The 20,145-nt window shown below is 40.9% G+C and overlaps 1 protein-coding gene across 1 annotated transcript in view; it reads left to right on the forward strand.

Annotated features, from left to right (window-relative positions):
• The window catches only part of PLCE1 (phospholipase C epsilon 1), a 247,106-nt gene that overhangs the window by 113,159 nt on the left and 113,802 nt on the right, over positions 1-20,145 (forward strand). Inside the window, exon 3 of the mRNA XM_087824459.1 lies at positions 7,138-7,426. Within this exon, the coding sequence (XP_087680585.1) occupies positions 7,138-7,426 (289 nt within the window). The remainder of the gene's footprint in view (positions 1-7,137; positions 7,427-20,145) is intronic.

Here is a 20,145-nt window from a genome sequence, read left to right on the forward strand (position 1 = left end):
GTAAAAGGGGTTTCCAAACCACAGCTCGCACACTTGATTCCATGAGGGAGGCTCCCACACTCCTACCCAGCCTATTAAGTCACAGCTAAAACATAGTGCAAATAAATGTGATTATTTGTTTTTCTAGCTTAGGCTACTTTAAGAATCACATTTCGGAGAGGATAAGGGTACTATTAGAAGTAGGTACGTAGTTACTAGTGAGGAGGGACAGCTGATATTGAAGGAAAACACTGATTAAGAGAGAGGGAAACAGAAGACCCTGACTGTACACTACCTTAGAAAACAATGCAGATCAAAATTAAGGTAATTAATAGCCTCCATCCCCCATTTAAGAAGGCTGGGAAGTACGGGTCACTGAAGGGAAACACTAAGGGGGACCCTGGAGATAATGTTGACCCCTTCATGTTAAAGAAAACTCTGGGGAAGGGTGAGTTTCAGTCACAGAACAGAGTTTATCATTTTTTTTTTTTTAATCATAGCTCTCACGCATCTACCATAGTCTCTGTAATCACAACTCAACATTTGTTGAATTAAATGAGTTAGTAGAGTCAATATATAAATCCATATTCTGTGGGTGGTTTTTTTAAGGCCTATCATCCTTGCAAATCACTGTTATCATTTTAAAAAAAAATCAGTGTGGAAAATAGACCTGATTAAGTATCCTCAGCTCTAAGCAAGTCAGTAAATAATAATAGAATAATGTTAAACTACGTTCTCATGCAGCTGACCTTCTAGAGGGAGGGAGCAGAGGATAGACAAAGAAAGATGGAAGAATTGTTACTACAATGACCCTCTCTCTTAAAAGTAGTTTCTTTGACAACTGTACTATAGGATTCTCTGTTTAGTTTAGTCGTTAGCAGCCCTGGCTTAGAGATAGAGTCCTGATGCTGAATCCTAGCTGCGTGCACATTAGTTTCTTATTTTTAAGTAGTGCTAATAGTAGGACCTCCTTCCTAGGGCTGTTCTGAAGTTTCAATGAAATTGTGTCTCAGGGCCTGCTTTATTTTAAGCACTCAACAAATATGGCAGCGATTACAAGTAATAAGAGTCAATGGACGGACACCTAAGTAACAAGACTTTTTCATGTTGAAACATTTCAGAAGATATACTGCCATGTCTCAGAACATCATAATTTTCCATAACTCTGACCCCAGAAAGATAGCTTTTGAAATAGAGTAAGTACAGAGTCAGCTCACCTCGACAGGTACCCTCTCTGACCCTAGTAGAAGTCAAGACAAAACCTTTCTGACTGCACAGAGGAAGCTTTCTTCCTGGGTGAGTGCTGTGGACATGATGTGTCTGGCTGCTTCATGCCTTTCAGTGCATCAAAGTCTTTGGCTTTGTCTCCATCTGAATCATCCCAGCTCTCTTCAGCCTTGGATGTTTGTTTTATTTTGTTTTGGGTCTGAACTCTGTGTCCCAGTGCTGGTTTCTACAAGGCATCCCTCTTTATTGAGTCAAAAGGAACTGCAAATGTTTTTTTCAGTGTTGTCCTAGCATTGCTTGCTTTTCTGCAGGTAACTTTATAATATCAAGGTCTTTCTGTTCAAACACAGCACCTGTCGTTATAGGAGTAGTGTAATTCCATGGAGAGAATCCACTCATAGTTCACAGTGGTTGTTAAACATAGGAGCCATGAGGGGTGCTCTTTGCAACATTGATCTATATAGCTCTCTGTATGAATCTTAAATCTCTAAGAATTTAAAAATGACCAAATGTAGAAACCTTGACTCCTTTCCTTTCCTCATTCCCAACAACTTCAGCAAGTCCTGTGGAATCTATATCCTAAATATATTTGGACTCTATAAAACAGTCTGCAATTTTTACTCATTTGGTCCACTTATTTACTGTCTGCCTTCCCCACCAGAATGAAGCTTTCTGTTGGATCCTCAGCAGTTGGGCTTGACACAATGTGTGTGCTTAATAAATATAAATCTATTGTTGAATGAATGAATGGACACATATCTGTTTAGCAAACTTAGATGCCATGTTGTGACATGTTGATTTTATTTTTAAAAAGTTTTTGGGCCATATTGGACAGTAGTCTGTCTAGTTTTCAGTACCTTCTATTACCACTTAATCAAATGAGAAAAAGTTCATATATTTTTTTAACCTTGTAATTGAAAACTATAAATCTCCATATAAGGAAACATTTGGTCATTCATTAATCATAACTTGACTGTTTTTCAAAAGTAATTTAGGGTGACCATAAAAGGAATTATCATGAATAAAAACAATAACAACAGCAATATAAACATCGTTTAAACCTTTTGCCAAATAGGGATGTTTTCTTGAATCCCACTATTTGGGCCTTGGGTGTGGTGACCCCATTTAATGGATAAAGTTGGACCATAGAGTTGGACAAACCTAGATGTCAATCCTGCCTCAGACCATTACTAGCTGTGTAAAGTTGACAATATTTCTCCACCCCTCTAGGGTTACTCTCCATCTGCCAAATGAATTAGCCTCTTTGGGTTAGTGTATGGATTTAAATCCCATGCAGGTAAATACTTATCACTTTGCCCAATACATCATCATAGGTTAGTTAACTTTTGCTTTTAAAGAAGTGCTCCCAAAAGTTAGTGACTTTTCACAACAGCCATTTATTTAGCTCATGTTTCTGTGAATTGACTAGGTGTTTCTCCTAGTCTGGGTCCACTGGTCTCTGCTGGGCTCTCTCATGTATCTGCGATGGCAGTTGGACTGGCATTGGATGATCTAAGATCTAGGATGGCCTCACTGAGTGTCTGGCTGTTGGCAGGCTATCATCCAAGGTGACAGGAGTGACTGGCTATGATCTCTTGTCCTCCAGAATGCTAGCTCTGGCTTCTCCACGTGGTCATTATTGCAGAGTTCCCAGAAACAGCAAGAGGGAGGAAGCGTCAATGAACAAGTATTTTTCAGGACTTTGTTTGCATCACATTTGCTAAATTCCCATTAGTTAAGCAAATCCCAAGGCTGGCCCAGACCCAGTGAAGAAAATAATTTATGGCCATTTTTTTGTAGTTTACCACAATCATTGTCACCATCATCACAAAAACCAATATTTGTTGAGCACTGACTAAGTGGCAGGTACTGTTCTAATCCTATTACATGTATCAAAGCTTGTAATTCTTACCACAACCTTATGAGGCAGAACGATTATATCCCCACATTGGAGAAAAGGAAACTGAGACACAGAGTGGCAAAGTAATGTGTCCAAGGTCACTCAGCTGGGAAGCAGGGGAGCTAGAATTCAAGCCAACAAACACCCCAGTGCCACACTCATGACTGTTCTATACTGCCTCCCCTTCCCACTCTATATATGTGGACTTTTCCAGGATTGCTTCTTTTTTTTTTTTAAGTGGACACTCTAATAAGTGGTTATAGCCTGATTTTAATATGTCCCCTGAGCATTGCCATATCTACCACCACTTCATCCACATTTTAGCATTTTTCCAGCAAGCACGTTGAATTCAGCTCATCCAGTATTTGTATGACTAGCATGTGTTAGTCCAGATCTTGGTGGAACCTGTTGATCTTTTCCTAGTCTTTGTGTATGGGGTGTTAGCAATGGTGATGTGGCACCTCAGAGCTTTATTCTTAGAGCTCTTCATCTTTTATTTCATCAGACGAGTTTGAAAACTTGGAAATAAGTGGCTGATAGCAATGCTGAATGATTACTTAATATGTGCATAGCATTTGTATATGTTGGAGGTGAGCCGCAACACCCCTTGAGAGCAGAGACCATGGCATTCTCTCTGTATCCTTAGCAACTAGTACAGGGAAGAGCACGCAGACAACACATTAGAAGAGCCCAGTACATGTTTATTGCATGTATCTATAGCCATGTCCGTACCCCAGTATGGCAAGAGTCACAAACACATATGCTAATGGTGACCAGATATTGGCCAAGTGTGATCACTAGAGAGTGATGGGTACTGATGCCTACGGGAGAACTCATGCCCTATCTAAGGTCTAGCCTTTCACATCACGTGAGAATGTTCCATGTTGCCAGATTATTGCATTTATCAGAAGATGCTATAACTTCAGATGTGTATGTAAAGTTTCCTGATTTTAAAACACTGTGTGTCAGATGAAGCAGATATTTTGGGTATATCTTGCCCATGGCCAGCCAATTTATGACCCCCAACATTAGGCACTTGTTGGCGCCTCTATTACAACTGTCTTGAAGACCCGAGGAGGAAGGGGAGCCACAGAATAAGGCAGAGATGGAGCAGTGAGATGATAATGGAGTCAGGACTTCAAGAAAGATGGATAATTGTGTTTCAGAGAATTCGCAGGGATCAAGGGAATGAGAATAAGAAAAGGCCATTCAATTAAAGCAGATTATTTGATACAACATTATATTCACAAGCTGTGTGTTCTTAAAAAAATTTATGATAAAATAAATTACTATGAGTAATACGCAGACACCCAAGCAAAATGAAATAGTTTTCTTCACTCTAAACATTTTAATTGTCTTTAAAATTCTAATATGCAGTCTTCAAAAGGAGAACTGTTTACTAAGTTTTCCAAACTTACATGATCAAGGAGTTCTTATTTCATGTGACCTCTCAAGATCTATATTTGAGGAAAACTTTCTAGGAAAGGTGGATAAGGGACTGAATGAGACATTGGGAATCCGAAGGCATGATGTGGAAACTGGAATGCGTAATGTGATGGGGGAGGGCATATGAGCCAATGGAGGAGCTTGGCAAGAAAGAAACTAGGTCTACTCATTAGTAACTAAGAACTGGAAGCATATTCATCTGGTAAAGTAAAACCTTTTTAGCATCATTTCTCTGCTAAAAACAAACAAAAAAAATGAGGAATTCCCACCTCTGATGGCTTAAACTTCTTTGACATTCAAGACTCCTTTATTAGGCCAACTGACCTTTCTGATTTCCCCTCTGCTCTACGTACCCTGCTCTGCTCTGTCCTTAGAGCACATGCATTTCCACTCACCCTTGCTCACCATGGGGGGTGCCTCCCTCCGCTGCCCCAGTCAGAGTTGTGCCTGTTCTCCAAGGCACAGCTCAAATCTGTTTTTCCTCTGAAGCCTTCTTTAGCCATCAGATCTCACAGTGGGTTCTTTTCCCTGAACTTCTAGAGCATGTACTTCTGAAGGACTTGAGACTTAGTGTGTTGGAAATTGCCTATGTGATTTGGAGCTGAGAGAAAAGTATATCCTGAGCTGTATAGCTCTCTACCCCTCACAATACCCCCAAGTAAGGTTAGGGTGATATTATCCAGGAGCACATAAGAGCAAGGGTATAACCCCATCACAGTGAATTTTGTAGATTTGGTTCTGTTTTTACACAACCATCTGCTGTTTCCTGAGGAGAGCAGAGTCTGTTCTCTTCTTGCCCAATAGTAATGGGCCCCATTCCTAGATACCAGGCTGAGTACTTTACATTATTGTCTTGGTGAATCCTACAACACCCCTAAGAAGGGGCCTTATATTCCCATTTTACAGAAGAGGAAACTATCTCTAAACATTCAAGTCAGCTTGCTCATGCTCATGTCCAACTCTCTAGCTGGTCAAGGTAGAGCCATGTGTACAACCCCATACACCTGATGCCGGAGCTGAGCTCTTTTTGTCCTAGCACATCATCTCTATGGCCACATTGGCCACCAGAAATTTAATGACAGAGAATTAAAGCCAAAGGTTTTACACTTTGCCTTCAAGTGACAAGTATATGCCAGTAGGCAGAGGAAAGCAGAGTAGAAATCTAGTTAGGATCAGCAAAATTTGAATAATCAGGGTGTTCTAGGTACATTCTAAAGTCCTAAGGACCTAGCACAACTCAACAAAGGTCCTCCTGAGAGCCTGTGGCTCCTGGTTCAGGTGAGATTTGCAGTGTGCAGCATCATGAGGGCACACACATGGCCTGGAGGGCATTGGAGATTCTTTTCTTCCCTGGCCACTCATTGAAGTCACAAGAGGGAGTGACTTCCATTTCCACCCTACTATGAGCTCTTTTGCTTATCACTAAACTGAACTCTTTGAGGGGGGAAGCTGTTTTATTTACCCAGGCCTGACACATAACTGGTATATAAACGCATAATGATTATTTGTTGATTTGATGAATAAATAACAAGGCAACCATGGCAAGGTGCTCAAGGTGGCATGATTAAAAACAACACAATATAAGTCTACCTTTATTTCACCTTCAGAAAGCTGGATTAACTCAACCCATGTTATGTTTCTTCCCTGTTGTTTATACACTACCCAGAAGTCTCTGGCTTCCCAGAGACCTTGAGGCAACCCCAAAGCCTCCATGCAATAATGTCAAACCTCATCATTTTCAGGCCTCATCTTCTAAGTTAGGTTGTGAAATCCTGCAGCGTATGATGTGTGTGTTACCCTTTGCCCTCGCCCCACATCTCTCAACACCGTGCTTTGCATATAGCAGGCTCCATGTAAATGCATGTTGAACAATTGCTTTGGAATGGATTGGAATTATGTTTGGGAGCCTGTCCTAATAGTTCAACCTTGGTAAATTCGGGTTACAAAGGAGAGAGGAAATCGGGTTAGTGACAGAGACAGAACAGGAAGAATGGGCAGGATCTGTCAGCTCAATGGATGTGAGAAGCGAGGAAGGAAGAAGAGAAAAAAGGATTCAAAGATTTTGATGCAAGCTGATGGATTGAAGGATTGTGACCAAGAGAGAAAGATAGAATTGCTCCTTCCCCATGACCCCCTCACCCTCACTTCTGTTTGAGCATGAAGGAGAGACTCCTCATGAATGTCAGGTTGAAGTCTTTCTTGGAGGCAGACAGACGTGGGACAGTCACTTAGGAGAGTCCAAGGGGACAAAAAGGAAAGGTTTGGCATCGTCCCTCTGCAGAAGAGCTTTGCTGAGAAGGAGGAGAAATTTGAGCTGAATGTATTTTTGGTTGGTACAACTTGTAAGCGCTCTGTTTGATAGCAGGGTTGTTTGAATGGCCTATTTCATAACTACACATAGCTTTCCCAAATAAATGGTGTCTGTAGAATGTTCAGGTTAATACATGAGTCCAGTGCTCAAAGTGTTTGTGCTCAGAGAGACTGAGCCTTCTTTCTTAATAAGTCATCTTGGCATTTTGTCAACAAGTTAATTTGCTTTTCTAAGAAACTAGATTAATACTTCCTGTACTTTGTGCTATTCACAGATCTACAATGCAGTGAGAAGGGGAAAAGAAACAGAAGATACAATTGGATCTCTTCTCCATTTCTTCACAAAGCTCCCAGCCTCCGAGACAGCCCATGAAAGGATTAACGTTGGTCCCTGCTTAAAGCAATGTGTCCAAGGCACCATATGTGAGTATCGTGCCACCCTCCAAAGGACCTCCATATCTCAGCACATCACCGGTTCTCTCCTAGAAGCAACCACATCTTTAGGAGCAAGAAGTGGCCTTCTCAATACTTTTGGAGGATCCACCGGACGAATGATGCTGAAAGGTAGGTCTGAAATTTTACTTTTCACTTTTCATCTTTGAGTGCAGAAAAGAATCTAAGTTAACATTCACACACCTGCTGATGAAACATGGAGTCCACTTATCAGCAACTTTAAATAAAGGTAGTTGCTTTAAGAATATAAAAAGTCAGTCCTTTATCAAAATCACCTAAGGTGTAAACATTCCAAATAATAAGCATTCAGATTTTTATTTTTTTCCAAAATAAGTGTTTAATTTTTTATTTTTTTAAAATTACTCACAGAGATGATTTCTCCTAATGGTATTCCATGACAGATGTCAATTACTGTGATAAGATGCTCATAAACAAGTGTGGTCACAGTGAAAACAGTGGTTGGGAACAGAATGAAATATATAGGGTGGGGCAAAAGTAGGTTTATAGCTGTGAGTACACAAAACAGAGTTTATTATTTTATTATTATTTATTAATTATTGCATTATTTTCTAGGTGAACAACTGTACACCTACTTTTGCCTCACCCTGTAGTTCTCCTTCCTACACAGAATCGATAGGTTCATGTTGACCTGAAAAGCTAAGTCACCTTCCAATGATTTCCATCTTAGAAGATAAGATAATTAGGCATTCTCCTGAAAAATGAAAACCAGTGGAAAATGGGATCCTTCTGCATCAGAACTTCTCAGCTGCTTCCTGTAAGTAGCAGACAGGCAGGTCAGAAATGTCAGTGCGCCAACTTTGGAGATTTGCACACTGCACAGCTGTCACAACCTGCTTGGCAGCCTTCCCTGGCAGGAAGCTGCCAACCAGGCAGAGACCACATAGAGCAGCGTTCCACCGACTGGGGGCTGCCAGGAGCTCAATCTGACATCCGGCCATTTATCTCAGGGAGAGCAGCTCTTATCCCTCCACAGCAAGCCCCAGACCTCTGACTAGTAGGCCTGTGACCTTTCTCAACCCTCAGCCTCCTCCTCCTCGCCCCCCTACTACCCTACACACACACACACCCTGGGCAGACTGAAGAGAGGTATAACTCCCTGTGTACCATGTGGGTGCCATGTTGGTTTGTTTTCTGGAGTCATCTTAACTTTTGTGGATTGGTTATAAATGATAAGTGAACAAAATGAAAGATGTAGAAACAGTAATTCACGAGACTCAAGGGGGAAAACTTGGTTTCATATGTTTTCCATTCATTTGTCATATGTTTTTTGAGCCCCTACTAAATGCTAGGTGCTAGGTGCTGGGTAGGGAAGAAAACATAGTTCTTGCCCTCGTGGAGCTTACAGTCCCTAGGTGGTAAGCAGTTCCCCATGCACAGGATTCAAGACTTCTCTGATGTGGCTCCTGGTGACCACCAAGCTTACATTCTCCATCAGTACTCTTCCTGGGAAGCTGGGCTGAGATTGACATGTGGAGCTGGCATTGCTTCAGTGCTTGTCACTGTGAGGACCTCATCCTGTGAGTTAATCACCTGTGTTTATCAGATACCCGCTCTGTGCCCAGCAGTGTGTAGGTTTATGGGAGATACTAATGAAGTGCCAGTTCATTTACTTGCCTTTAAGTTGTTTATGCTCCTAATGAGGAGGTCAGATTTGCACGCATCAGGTATTCAGAGAATAATATGAGACGGCAGAGAGTCAAGTGCCAAATAATGTGGAAGTGGCTCTAAATGTTCAGAGTTTGGACAGGGAGTTAATATTCCATGTGACAAATGGCTTGGCCTGAAACATGAGGCCTCAAACAAACAAATGAAAGTCAATAAAAGCTACTTTCTTCTCCATTACTTGCAAAGGGACACATCTCCTAGACCAAGGCAGGCTTCCTCCAGTCTGACACAGGCCTTTGGGGAGGAAAAAGGATGCTGCTGGTTAGTGTGTCTGTTGCCTTGATAGCAACTTGATCTCAATTGCTATTTGCATTTCTCTGTTCATATCAGAATTTCATAGATCAACAGTCCCAGCTCTGGGACTCATTGGACCCTCAGCTAATGTGTTCTCTCTAAATTGGTGTTTTATGCAAGGGTTGGGAGTTTCTTTAACTTTCTGTTTTGCAGCTCTGTAATGGTTTCTGATATCCCTCTGTAAGTGGCTTCTGCTGAATAATACAATTAGCTGGTTGGCTTCTGCTCCAGGCTTACTTCTGTAGCTCTGGCTTGTTTTCTTGGAAACCTTTTTAACTTCAGTACCCTCGCCATGTGGTTTTCAAAGTATTATGTGCCATAGTGAAACATATGTTTCTTCAACATGCAGTGAAAGAAAATCCATCAAAAATCATATGGGTGGTTGAAGTCATGGAGTGTTTATAGAATCTATAGGTTCAGCATATTGACTAGTTGGGTCTTGAGCTATGTTGGCCATGTACTCTGGCAGGGGATCTGGATGACATGCTGGGTGCTGTGACTTGGTTGTCTGCTTCTTTTATTGTTCACAGTGTGTCCTGTGGCATTGAGTTGGCCAACAGCTTTCAGCTGTGTATTACTAATGAAAATCTATGGGAAGTGTATAACGCACACTCAGTTCCCAGTTTATAAATGGCTTAAATCCCAGCAGTTCAATTCTCAGGAGCTGTGGCACTTAGAACACTTTCCTGGAAAACAGTATTAAGCGTTGTGATTTGGTTCACAGACTCTATTTCTCAAAAGCCTCTTTAACATGTAACACAGTTGAAATCTACACACTTCCCATGGAATAAAGAGAAAAACTCCATTTTTAGAATTCTGAGAATCAGCCTCCAAGAAAAAAGCAATACAAGTAAGTTAAAAGACATTTCTTGTTGAAGGGAAGTAATTTTAACCAAGATGAGTAGAAAGTTAAATTTAAACTTTTATGGAGATTTTTGAAAAGAACTTTGGGGCATTTCAGAGATTTCAGATGTTGACATCTGTAGTTCTTTTGTTATGGTTAATTAATATAGAAACTCATACCTATATGAAAGAATCAGGAAATTGTCTTAGTAACTTTTTTTTTCTTTCATCATCGTCTTCTTTTTTTAAATGAGAGAGGCTTATAAATGGAATGAAGAAAGGAAGAGAGGGGAGCAGGACGGGATTTAAATTTTTTTCCCCAGAGGGAAAGGGTAAGGAAGAAGGTGGAAAAGAATGACCTCTTTCATGAGAGAGATTATGTTTGAAGTAAATTAAATGAATTTTGGAAAAGTGGAGAAAAAGGAGGGGAAAAGACAAATACTATATGATTCCATTTATATGAGGTATTCAGAATAGTCAAAATCACAGAGACAAAGTAAAAAGGTGGTTGCTGTGGGCTGGTGGGGGAAGAGGAATGGGGAGTTAGTGTTTAATGAGCCTAGAGTTTCCATTTTCAAGATGAAAAGAGTTCTGAAAGTGGATGGTGGTGGTGGTTCTACAGCAATATGAATGTACTTAATACCATTGAACTGTACACTTAAAAATGGTTAGGATGCTGAATTTTATGTTATATGTATTTTAGCACAAAAAAATTAATCAAAAAATTTAAAAAGGAGGAGAAACATGTTATATAGGTATTTGGTCCCAGGTCTATTAAGATGTTAGAGAGAACCGAGGTTGTGAAAAAGAAATATGAAGACAGATAGCTTTTCATGTGACCTCCAGGTGGCTCAAGTCAACATATCTTCTGAAAGTGCTTATGACTGATTACAAGATGAGGCTTGGAGCAGCCTGCAGTAGTGAGAATAGGAGAAAGAAATGTCCAATCAGTTCATTATTCACAAGGCACTCACAAATCAAGAGTTGGTAACTCAAGGATTCATTGGCCAGAGTTCTACAGCCTTGCTGCTTGACCATAGTCGACAGGATTCTTCTGCTAACTCTTCAACATCTCCATGAGCTTGCACGCCTCCAGTAGTATCGGTAGCTCTAGAAAGACAGCCAACAATCGGTACACAACATTCCCAGTTTATGCCTTCAGGACCACCAAGGATGGTTTGTCTACTAAGTTCAAAGTTTGCCAAGTAATGAGAAAGATTTTCAGATATGAAGCACTGATCAGAACGTGTGTGTCCTTGATTACTCAGTGTGCTTTCTCAAAATGGAAAATTGAGAGCTTACACCATTCTGGTGGGACTTCCACAAGTTTGATACAATTAAGGTCCTTCTACTTCCTGTCTGGGTCCCCTTCTCCACTTTAACCAATTCTGGACTCTCAGGACCGACTGTATAGCAGTGGCAGTCAAAAGAGTTATTGACTTCAATGGGCAGGAAAAAGTTTTCTAAATCTATCATCTGTTTTTGTCTTTTTTCTTTTTCCAATGCAATACCTACTGAAAATTACAAAAGCAAGATGAATTAAAAAGGGAGAGTAAAGAGCAAGATAACTGATAGTAATGTAAAGCACTGTAATAGCAACATTAGAAAAATCAGTAGTAATAGGGAAGAGAATTTTCAATAGAAGGCAGTTAAGTGTTTTCCAATGTGCATATTGTACCAGTCAATGTAATAAATTTAGTACATTAAACTCAATTATTTTGTTCTCAAATTGTTGCTAAGTAAGTTTGTAAATTAAAGGATTAAATATTTATATATAACCAGGACAGAGCTTAGTTACCCATATTTAAATTATGTAGTAGAAAACGGCACTGTTCATTTTTAAGCAGTTTGCATGAGTGTATGTGTAGGTATAGAATAGCTATATTAAAGTTATTGTTCATATATAGACTAAGCAGAATATTAATGTGAAAACAAAAGTGCCCTACATATATCATATTCTTATTTGAAAATAGGGAATATTTTATTTCTAATAGAAAGGTTTTTATTTCACTTGCCCTGGCCAGTGTGACTCGGTTGGTTGGAGACCCTGCCCACCAAGAGGGGGTGGGTTCAATTCGCAGTCAGGGTACATCCCAGATTGTGGGTTTCATCCCCAGTCAGGGTGCATATGGAAGGCAACCGATTGGTGTTTCTTTCTTTCTCTCTCTCTCTTTCATCTTCTTCATTTTCCTCTCTCTAAAATCAATGAAAAAGAATAAGAAACAGGATGATCTAAAAAATGTTTAACTTATTTTCTTTTACTGCAATAAGTATATTTTATTTATGTCTTTTTCTAAAAATACCTCTGAGTATAAAAATAATTTGTTGTAATAGGAATATACACACACATTTGAACTATGTGACTATACCTCATAAATAACTTAGTTTATAAAGATTGTCTTAGATGACTTCCTCATAATCAAAAAAAGTACCCTTTATGTGCCTACTAGGCAGGGAAAGGCATATGCATAGTTCTTATTCCGAGATTTAAGTTTATTTAAAGAAATTTTCTGACTTCGTTCTGTGACCTTGAAAATATTTTCTTGATGGTTAAAAGTATGTGTTAATGCAATTTGGGTTATGTTTCTGTACCAGTTAATCAACTAAAAAGTATTCATTCACTGCCCGCTGTGGCTTAGTGCTATGTCACCTCTCCGAAGAATGCAAAAGATCCCATCTGGAAGTCTTCAACTTGTAAAATAACATTTCTCACCCCAGAGAAAATGTGATAGTGGGTTTCAAGTCTGCTGTGGTAGCCCTTACTACGCCCGAGAGATTCTTAAAGTGCTGGGCTATTCTGTTGATGGTAGAGACTGTGGTTCATGAGGCTAGGAAGTTTGGTGGGCACAGGACAAAAGCCCTCTGCCTTAGGACCATAGGCAGTCAGGTGTCATCCAGGAATGTGACTCCATGTCCAGGCGTGACTCCACACCCCTGCTTATAACTGGGGGAGCGTCTCTAAAACACCAGTGGAGAACAAAGCCACCTACTTCAAATATGAATGGGGATGTGATGCTTCTTAAGTCAAAACAATTATGTATATTTGCAGGAGGTTGGGGAGGTCAAGCAGTGGAAATACACATTTTTTTAATTCTTTCAAGATGACATCCCCATTTCTGTTATCTATGAAAGTTTAAACTCTTTCATTTGACATTTTTTTAGCTCTTGCTATGTGCTAGGTATTGCTCTGAATGTTTTCTATGTGCAATTTCATTGAAAACCATTGAGTGGCCCAATGGGGGAGGTACTGTTTACTAATGAGTAAACTGAGGCCCAGAGACTTTACGGAATTTGCCTAGGGGTACATACGGAGTCAGTGATAGTCAGTACTTACAGCCAAGCAGCCTGTTGAGTGCTTACTTAACATATAATGGGCAATATTCCAAGCCCTTTATCTGCATGATTTTATTTAGTTCTTATTGTGAGTTGACTTGTGTCCCCCAAAAGAGAGATGCTGAAGTATGTGTAAAATCTTTAGTTAGGTTTTCCTCAGACCCATGTATCTGGCCATTCACCCATTCATTTATTCACTTAACAAACATTTGTTGAGCATCTACTGTGTACCAAGCATTGTGCTATGCCCTGAGGATAAAGTGGTGAATAAAATATAGTCTTGCCTAGCCGGGCTTGGCTCAGTGGTTGAGCATCGACCTAGGTTCCAGGCGATCGGGGTTCGATTCCCGGTCAGGGCACATGCCCGGGTTGCGGGCTAGCCCATCAGTGACTCTCATCATTGATGTTTCTATCTCTGTCTCTCCCTCTCCTTTCCTCTCTCTGAAATCAATAAAGATATATTTTTAAAAAAAAAATAGTCTTAACTTTTAAGGAATTCACCTACTAGCAGAGATGGACAGATACACATGCAATTTTAAGATGGTATAAATGGTAGAGTTGAACTAGGCACAGGATGTAAGTGCTCAGAGGGGATTCCTGTACCATCTTGAGTGAAGTCTGAAGTTTCTAAAACTATTTAAGCACCTGGAGAAATGTGAACACCTATTTAACTAAGGGAAATGAGCCCTCACCTGTGTTAGAAACAGCTTCTGTTGTTTCTGCTTCATTCTCTGCTGATACTATCTTTCTTCCTTCCAGAGTGGAAAAGGTGCTAAGTATTTATTTTCAGGATTGGGAGCATATCTAAAAATCTGTAACTGGTACAAAATTTAGTGTTTAAGTTAAAATTTGTACACTTTTATGAATCTGCATTACTCATTACAATAAAACTAAATGAGATTTTTCAGTACATGTAACTAATCCTTTTGAGTGTTTCTAAATTGTTTATTCTTTCAAAGAACAAAAACTCGTTTAAATAAACTGTAAAAACTCTTGTTCATGAGAACATTTATAGAACATAATGGAACATGCTTATAATTTGTTTATAATAACATGTGAGTCAGTAGCAAATATTTAAGAGGAAAAAAGAAATCTCAAGATGGTGTGACTCATTATTTAAACTTCTGTTGAAATTGAATTTTAAAACCAAGAAATCATTAAGAAATTAGTGGTACAGTTAAAGTAGTAAGAGGACATTTTTAAGAGTGTTTTGTTTTTAATGGACTGAATTCTAACAGAAGATATTTGACCATCTTCAGGAAAGTTTAAAATGTTTTGCCAGCTGGTAATGCATAAATTTGGTATTTTGAATCTTTTAACTCTCTATTTCATTATGACAACAAACTGTTTAAAAATGTTATTCTATAATATTAATCCCACAAGGGATTCCATGAAGTCCCAAATGGATGCATGACCCCTCTGAGGCTTTTCCTGTGAATTTCAGTCACCAGAAACGCCCTTGGTAGCAATGGAAGGTATTTTACCCCTGTTTATAGCCAGAATCACATTTTTGCATTAATAAGCAGACTCATCTAAAACCCATTTCAGGTATTATTGTGGATGATCTGGGAACATGGAGGGGACCTGAGAGTACAAAATGTTCCAGAGACCCTGGCAACTCGCAAGGTCTAGGGTTATAGACTGCAAAGTCTAGAACCAACACCTTTAACTGGAGTTGATCAGCTAGTAGGGGCAAAGCCAGCATTTCATCCCAAGCCTGTTGGATTCCCCAGTCCAAGTTCTTAACCACTAGGAAACACTGCAGAATTACCATCTACTCAGGCCTCAGCCTCTGTGGACATGTCCGTTTGCTCAAGCAAGTGTGTGTCCACATACATATATAAGTACCGTGTGGAACCCCCATTTTAAATGCAGGTCCATCTGACTACAAAATACATCATTTTCCTGTATACCTGCTGCCTCTTTGACCTCTGAAGACTTCAAGGATATCTCAAGCATTCTTTACTATGGGCACCTATGAGGGTAGATGGAAGGGTCTTTTCATCTGCAGCTGAGTAATCATAGCACAGAAGCAACCAAATGGGAGAAGGGACTCCTATTAGCTAAGGGACCAAGCAAATGTACACTCTCTACAAAAAAAAAAAAAAGAAAAGCTATACAGCTCCTGGCACATGGAAGAGGCTCAGAAAATATTTGTCGAGTGCATAAATGGATAAATGAACACATGCAAACGTCTCCAGGCTCCCACCCAGTTACCTGTACTAAAACCAGGAAGGAACATTTGAAGCCATCAGATTTGATCTGTGAGCGTCACCAGCACCAAAAGTTAATTTACCAGAAGTGACTGTTTTTCAAACATCATTTACAAAAAGGATTTGGGCTAATCCCAACCCTGACCAGTGTATGACGTGTGACTAAAGGCAGATGGCAGGAGACAGACCACCTGAGAGCCATATGAAACACACTTAAACCTTTGATCTTCACTGGCCTCTGAGCATGAAAGCCGCGCCCAGGACGGAGGTACTGACTGGCCCATGGCGAGGTGGACAGCTGTGGAATAGCGTCTCTCTGGTCTGTTTCGGTGGTTGCCCGATGTGCCCACCCCTGGTCCAGCTGGCAAGTGGTCCTGAGGGTCTTATCTCTGCAAAGTGGTCCCACACTGTTGTTGAGAAAAGAGAAAAAGAAAAAAGGATAGGAGGTGGCCTCAATCTCTGCATTAGCCCTGCTTTGGAGAGTCTGGAGTCTCTTCCCTGAGCCGGGAGGGAAGTCCCCATTTCCTCTATATCTTTGGGGAACGCCCTCTTCCCTATGGTTATCATGCCCCAGCACACCAAGAAGAGGCAACTGGTGGTAGAAATTAATTTACTTTATAAATATTTATTAAATACTTACACCTGCTAGCAACCAAAAATGGAACATTGTCCCTACCTGCGTGGAGCTTAAAGACCAGTAGGAAACCAAGTAATTGCAAAAACAAATGACTAATTGTAACCATGATACATACTACAAGAGAGAGGGACATGGCTGTGAGTGACCTTCTAAATGGGAGATTTGACCCAGGCAGGGAAGAGCTTCCCTGAAGCAGTGATGTTTCAGCTGAGGACTAAGGGTCCAATAGATGTTAACTAAGAGAACTGAGTGGTTGGCAGTGTGTTCTAGACAGAAGTAATTCTATGTGCAAAGGCCCAGTGGGCGAGGGAGAACGACAAGTTTGAGGTTTGAATGGAGAATGGGGAGGTGGGAGATTCATGAGTAAAATCTGGAGAAGTCAGAATGACAAAGGTAAACAGCTATGGAGTGCTCACAGTGTACCAGGCATCGTGACAAGTGTTTTTTAAAGTCTTACATAATTTTTAAGTGTGAAGAAACTAAGGCACATAAAAGCAAAAAAAAAAAAAAAAAAAAAAATTCCCCCCCAAGATAATACAGGCTCTTGTTAGGGGCCCTTGGCTGTATCCCTTGGAGCAATGGGAAGCCATCAGAGGGTGGTAAGCAGAAATGACACAATAAGATTTATGTTTCAAAAGAATGATTCTGATAAAAATAAATTAGAGATGCCCCTACATGCACAGCCCCTTCCAGCCCCTTTTATACCCAAAATAAAAATGTACCCCAAATAAAAATGTAAACATTTAAAACTTTCATGGATACTGAATCTGAAAATAAATGATTACTCCAAAAGAGAGACCCAGATGGTATTAGCTGAAGTTGTTCTGAGGATGTGGGAAAAGGAGGAATGGCCTTGGCACCCATGTCTCTCTGCTCCCTGGGAACTGTGCCCCACAGGTTTAGAAGAGACCTGTGGTATGAAGTAGAAAGGGGGATTGAAGACACTCCCCCTCCAGGCCCAGGGCAAACTCACTGAGGACTCTGAGTCTAGCAGTATCATACTTGTACCAGGGGAGCAAAGACTCTTTCATGGGCCAAATCCAGGACAAGGGAGTTTTTCTGTGACAGCTGTAGTACTTTTTAAATTAGGAAATTTTGCATTACAATGTAGAGTTCTGATTTCTCTGGCAACCCTGGGCCACTGTCCTCCCTTAGCCCCATGGGCTGGCCGTGACCCACACACCACCCGCAGATAGGACACACCAGCTCCCTGTTCCTCCCGATACACCTGGCCCCACCTCCCAGCTCCCGTCTCATTTTCTCACCTGCCTGGCCCTGCAGGCATCTGCATTTGGGACCCCTGGATTGTAGTCTGAGACTCACACATGCTATTGAGAGTTTAAAAGTCAGGAGGCTGGAAGTTGGGACAAAGTAGAGAAGGGCTGTGAACACACAAAGGGCATCTTTGAACTACATTCTGGTTGGGGGTCTTGTTCCAGGCAGAAAAAGCCTATGAGATGAAGTGTCTGGGAAGCAATGAGGAAATGGTTCTCAGCAACCATCTCATGGTGGAGACAGTGAGACAAAAGGTGAAATTGGTAGTTGTGGTTACAATTTGGAGAGAACACGGTGATATTTAGACCTAAAGCATTAGAGAGCCATCGCAGACTCTTAAGCAGGTTGAATTTTAGGACTGTCAGATCAACAGTAGCATGTTAGGGTCAAGAACCTGGAGGTGGGGACACCCTCTGTAGGATGGAGAATGGTAATTACCAACCTGAATGATGATTCCTGGGTTAGGAATAGTGTGCTCAAAATAAAGGGCCAGAAGCCAGTGTGAGCCCATTTAGTTTTTGTTGGCACAGGGTAGTGGTTACAGAAAAAAAGACTAGTCTTGAAAATTTAGCTCCACCAGGAGAAAAATGAAATGTAGTAAAAATTACAGTCGGTTAAGAATGGAGGCATTTTTACTATGACACAGCACCATTATGAAAATCTCCAAACTCGTGCCAAGGGGTAGATGCTGCTAAACTTCTCCCAGAGTCAGGGCATTGAGTGCTCTTGGCACAGTCGGCTCAGCCACAGGGGCTGGGAGCAGGGCCTCCTAGGGCCTCCATAAAAATTAGATCTTGCCCAAATGTGGAAAACCTTTAGGGATGTGAAAACCATTAGGGATCCGTAGCCCTGATTTGAACCAAGCAGAATAAACAAACCCCTGCCCAAATTGGAACTTGCTGGATGCCTTTCAGAGTTATCCAAGGGGAAAGGCTGGAGGCCTCAGGGGTCTTCGAGTAGGTTCATGTCTTGTTTTAGCTGCTTCCCTCTAGTCTGATGAGACTGCATGCATGTCGGCCTTTGTCTTTTTTTGAAGTCTCTTAACGTTTCTATTACAAACCCACAAATGGATTGCATTCTGAACCTGAAACGTATGCAGTACTTTTTTCTGCTGCTAATGGGATATTAAAGCCCAAGTTAGATCTTCTGGAAGTATGTTACATATTCAGGAACTGGATTGGAAAAACTCCAGAAAGCATTCACATTTTCCATAGACAGGGTCTTGGTAAGTTCCCAACCTCCATTTCTGTTTTCAATATCCTTTGTCACTCTTTCCGGCCTAATAGTTTAGTTATATGCATGCCTACACATAGCGCAGCGTAACTTTCTGTCTCTCCCTGTAACAGTTAAGTGGTATATTTCATTTTTGATCCCATTTAAAAAAAAACTTAGGGAGGCAAATTCATAGAGAATTATGAATGTTCATTCATTCACTAAGTATTCAACTTAGTGTCTCCTGTGGGCTGGACACTGTTAGTCACTCTTTGGGGACAGTGGAGGGGTGGATTAAAGAAGAATAAACAATTCCCCTAACTCCCTGATGTTCACAATGGACTAAAAGGTGGAGATGGACATAGAGATGGGAGATCAAGACACAGCACAGCTAAGAACCAAGCCCTAGATGGTCACGAATTCAGAGGTCACAGAAGCATGATTTGAACAAGTCTATAGCTAAACCTGAGCTCTTATCCTGTCTCTAGTCTACCACTAGGAAATATAATATAGCACAGTATGGAAAACATTTACCATATTGTGCCAGCCATGGCTTTGTTCTAGCCCCGGATGAAAGCAAGGAAAAAAAGCTCTGTTCTTAATCTCTAGGAGCTGGTGATGTAGTTGACAGAGAAACTGACATGTGAACATGTGGTTATATTGTACTGTGATACAAAGATATGAGGCAAAGATTAGTGATTAAGAGTGTGGCTTTGTGACAGACTTAAATCTCACATCTACCACACACAAACTGTGTGACCCAGGGCAGATTACTTAACTCCTCTGTTCCTAAATTTCATTACTAGGTCCTGGGGAGGGGACTGAGATTCTGAATTTTGGGGGGATTCCCAGCTGATGATGATGTAGTTGCTGCTTCAAGACTCTAGATTATCTCTGCAAGCCTCCTCAAAGGACCTCCCTGTGTCTCATGGCTTCTGTGTCACCCAACTTTGCCTAAGGAAAACTAACTCATCTTCTGAGGCCCAAGAGCTTCCATGCCAGGTAGCCTGCTCAGCACTCTCACTGCTGCCACACACACAGGAGGAAGTTTTTTTATGTTCTCCTGCATGCTTGCTCCCCTCTACATTAGGTCTGATGTTCAGCTCTGAAGGTATCTTTGAAGCCTGGTGTGGTCAGTTCACCCAGCCTACTTGAATTAGTCTTTGAACACTGGGCCACTGATCTGAGCCAGTTAAGTTCATGGAAAACTGACTTCTATACTCAAATGCATTTTCCCAGTTTCTGAGAGCTACATGCAGCTCCATCAGTGCAAGCAATGGAAACAACAACGATAATAGCTATCATTTATTGAATCGGGGACTCACTCTCCTAAGTGC

The sequence above is a fragment of the Miniopterus natalensis genome, chromosome 14 (assembly GCF_054644295.1).
Source record: "Miniopterus natalensis isolate mMinNat1 chromosome 14, mMinNat1.hap1, whole genome shotgun sequence".
Lineage (NCBI taxonomy): Eukaryota > Metazoa > Chordata > Mammalia > Chiroptera > Miniopteridae > Miniopterus > Miniopterus natalensis.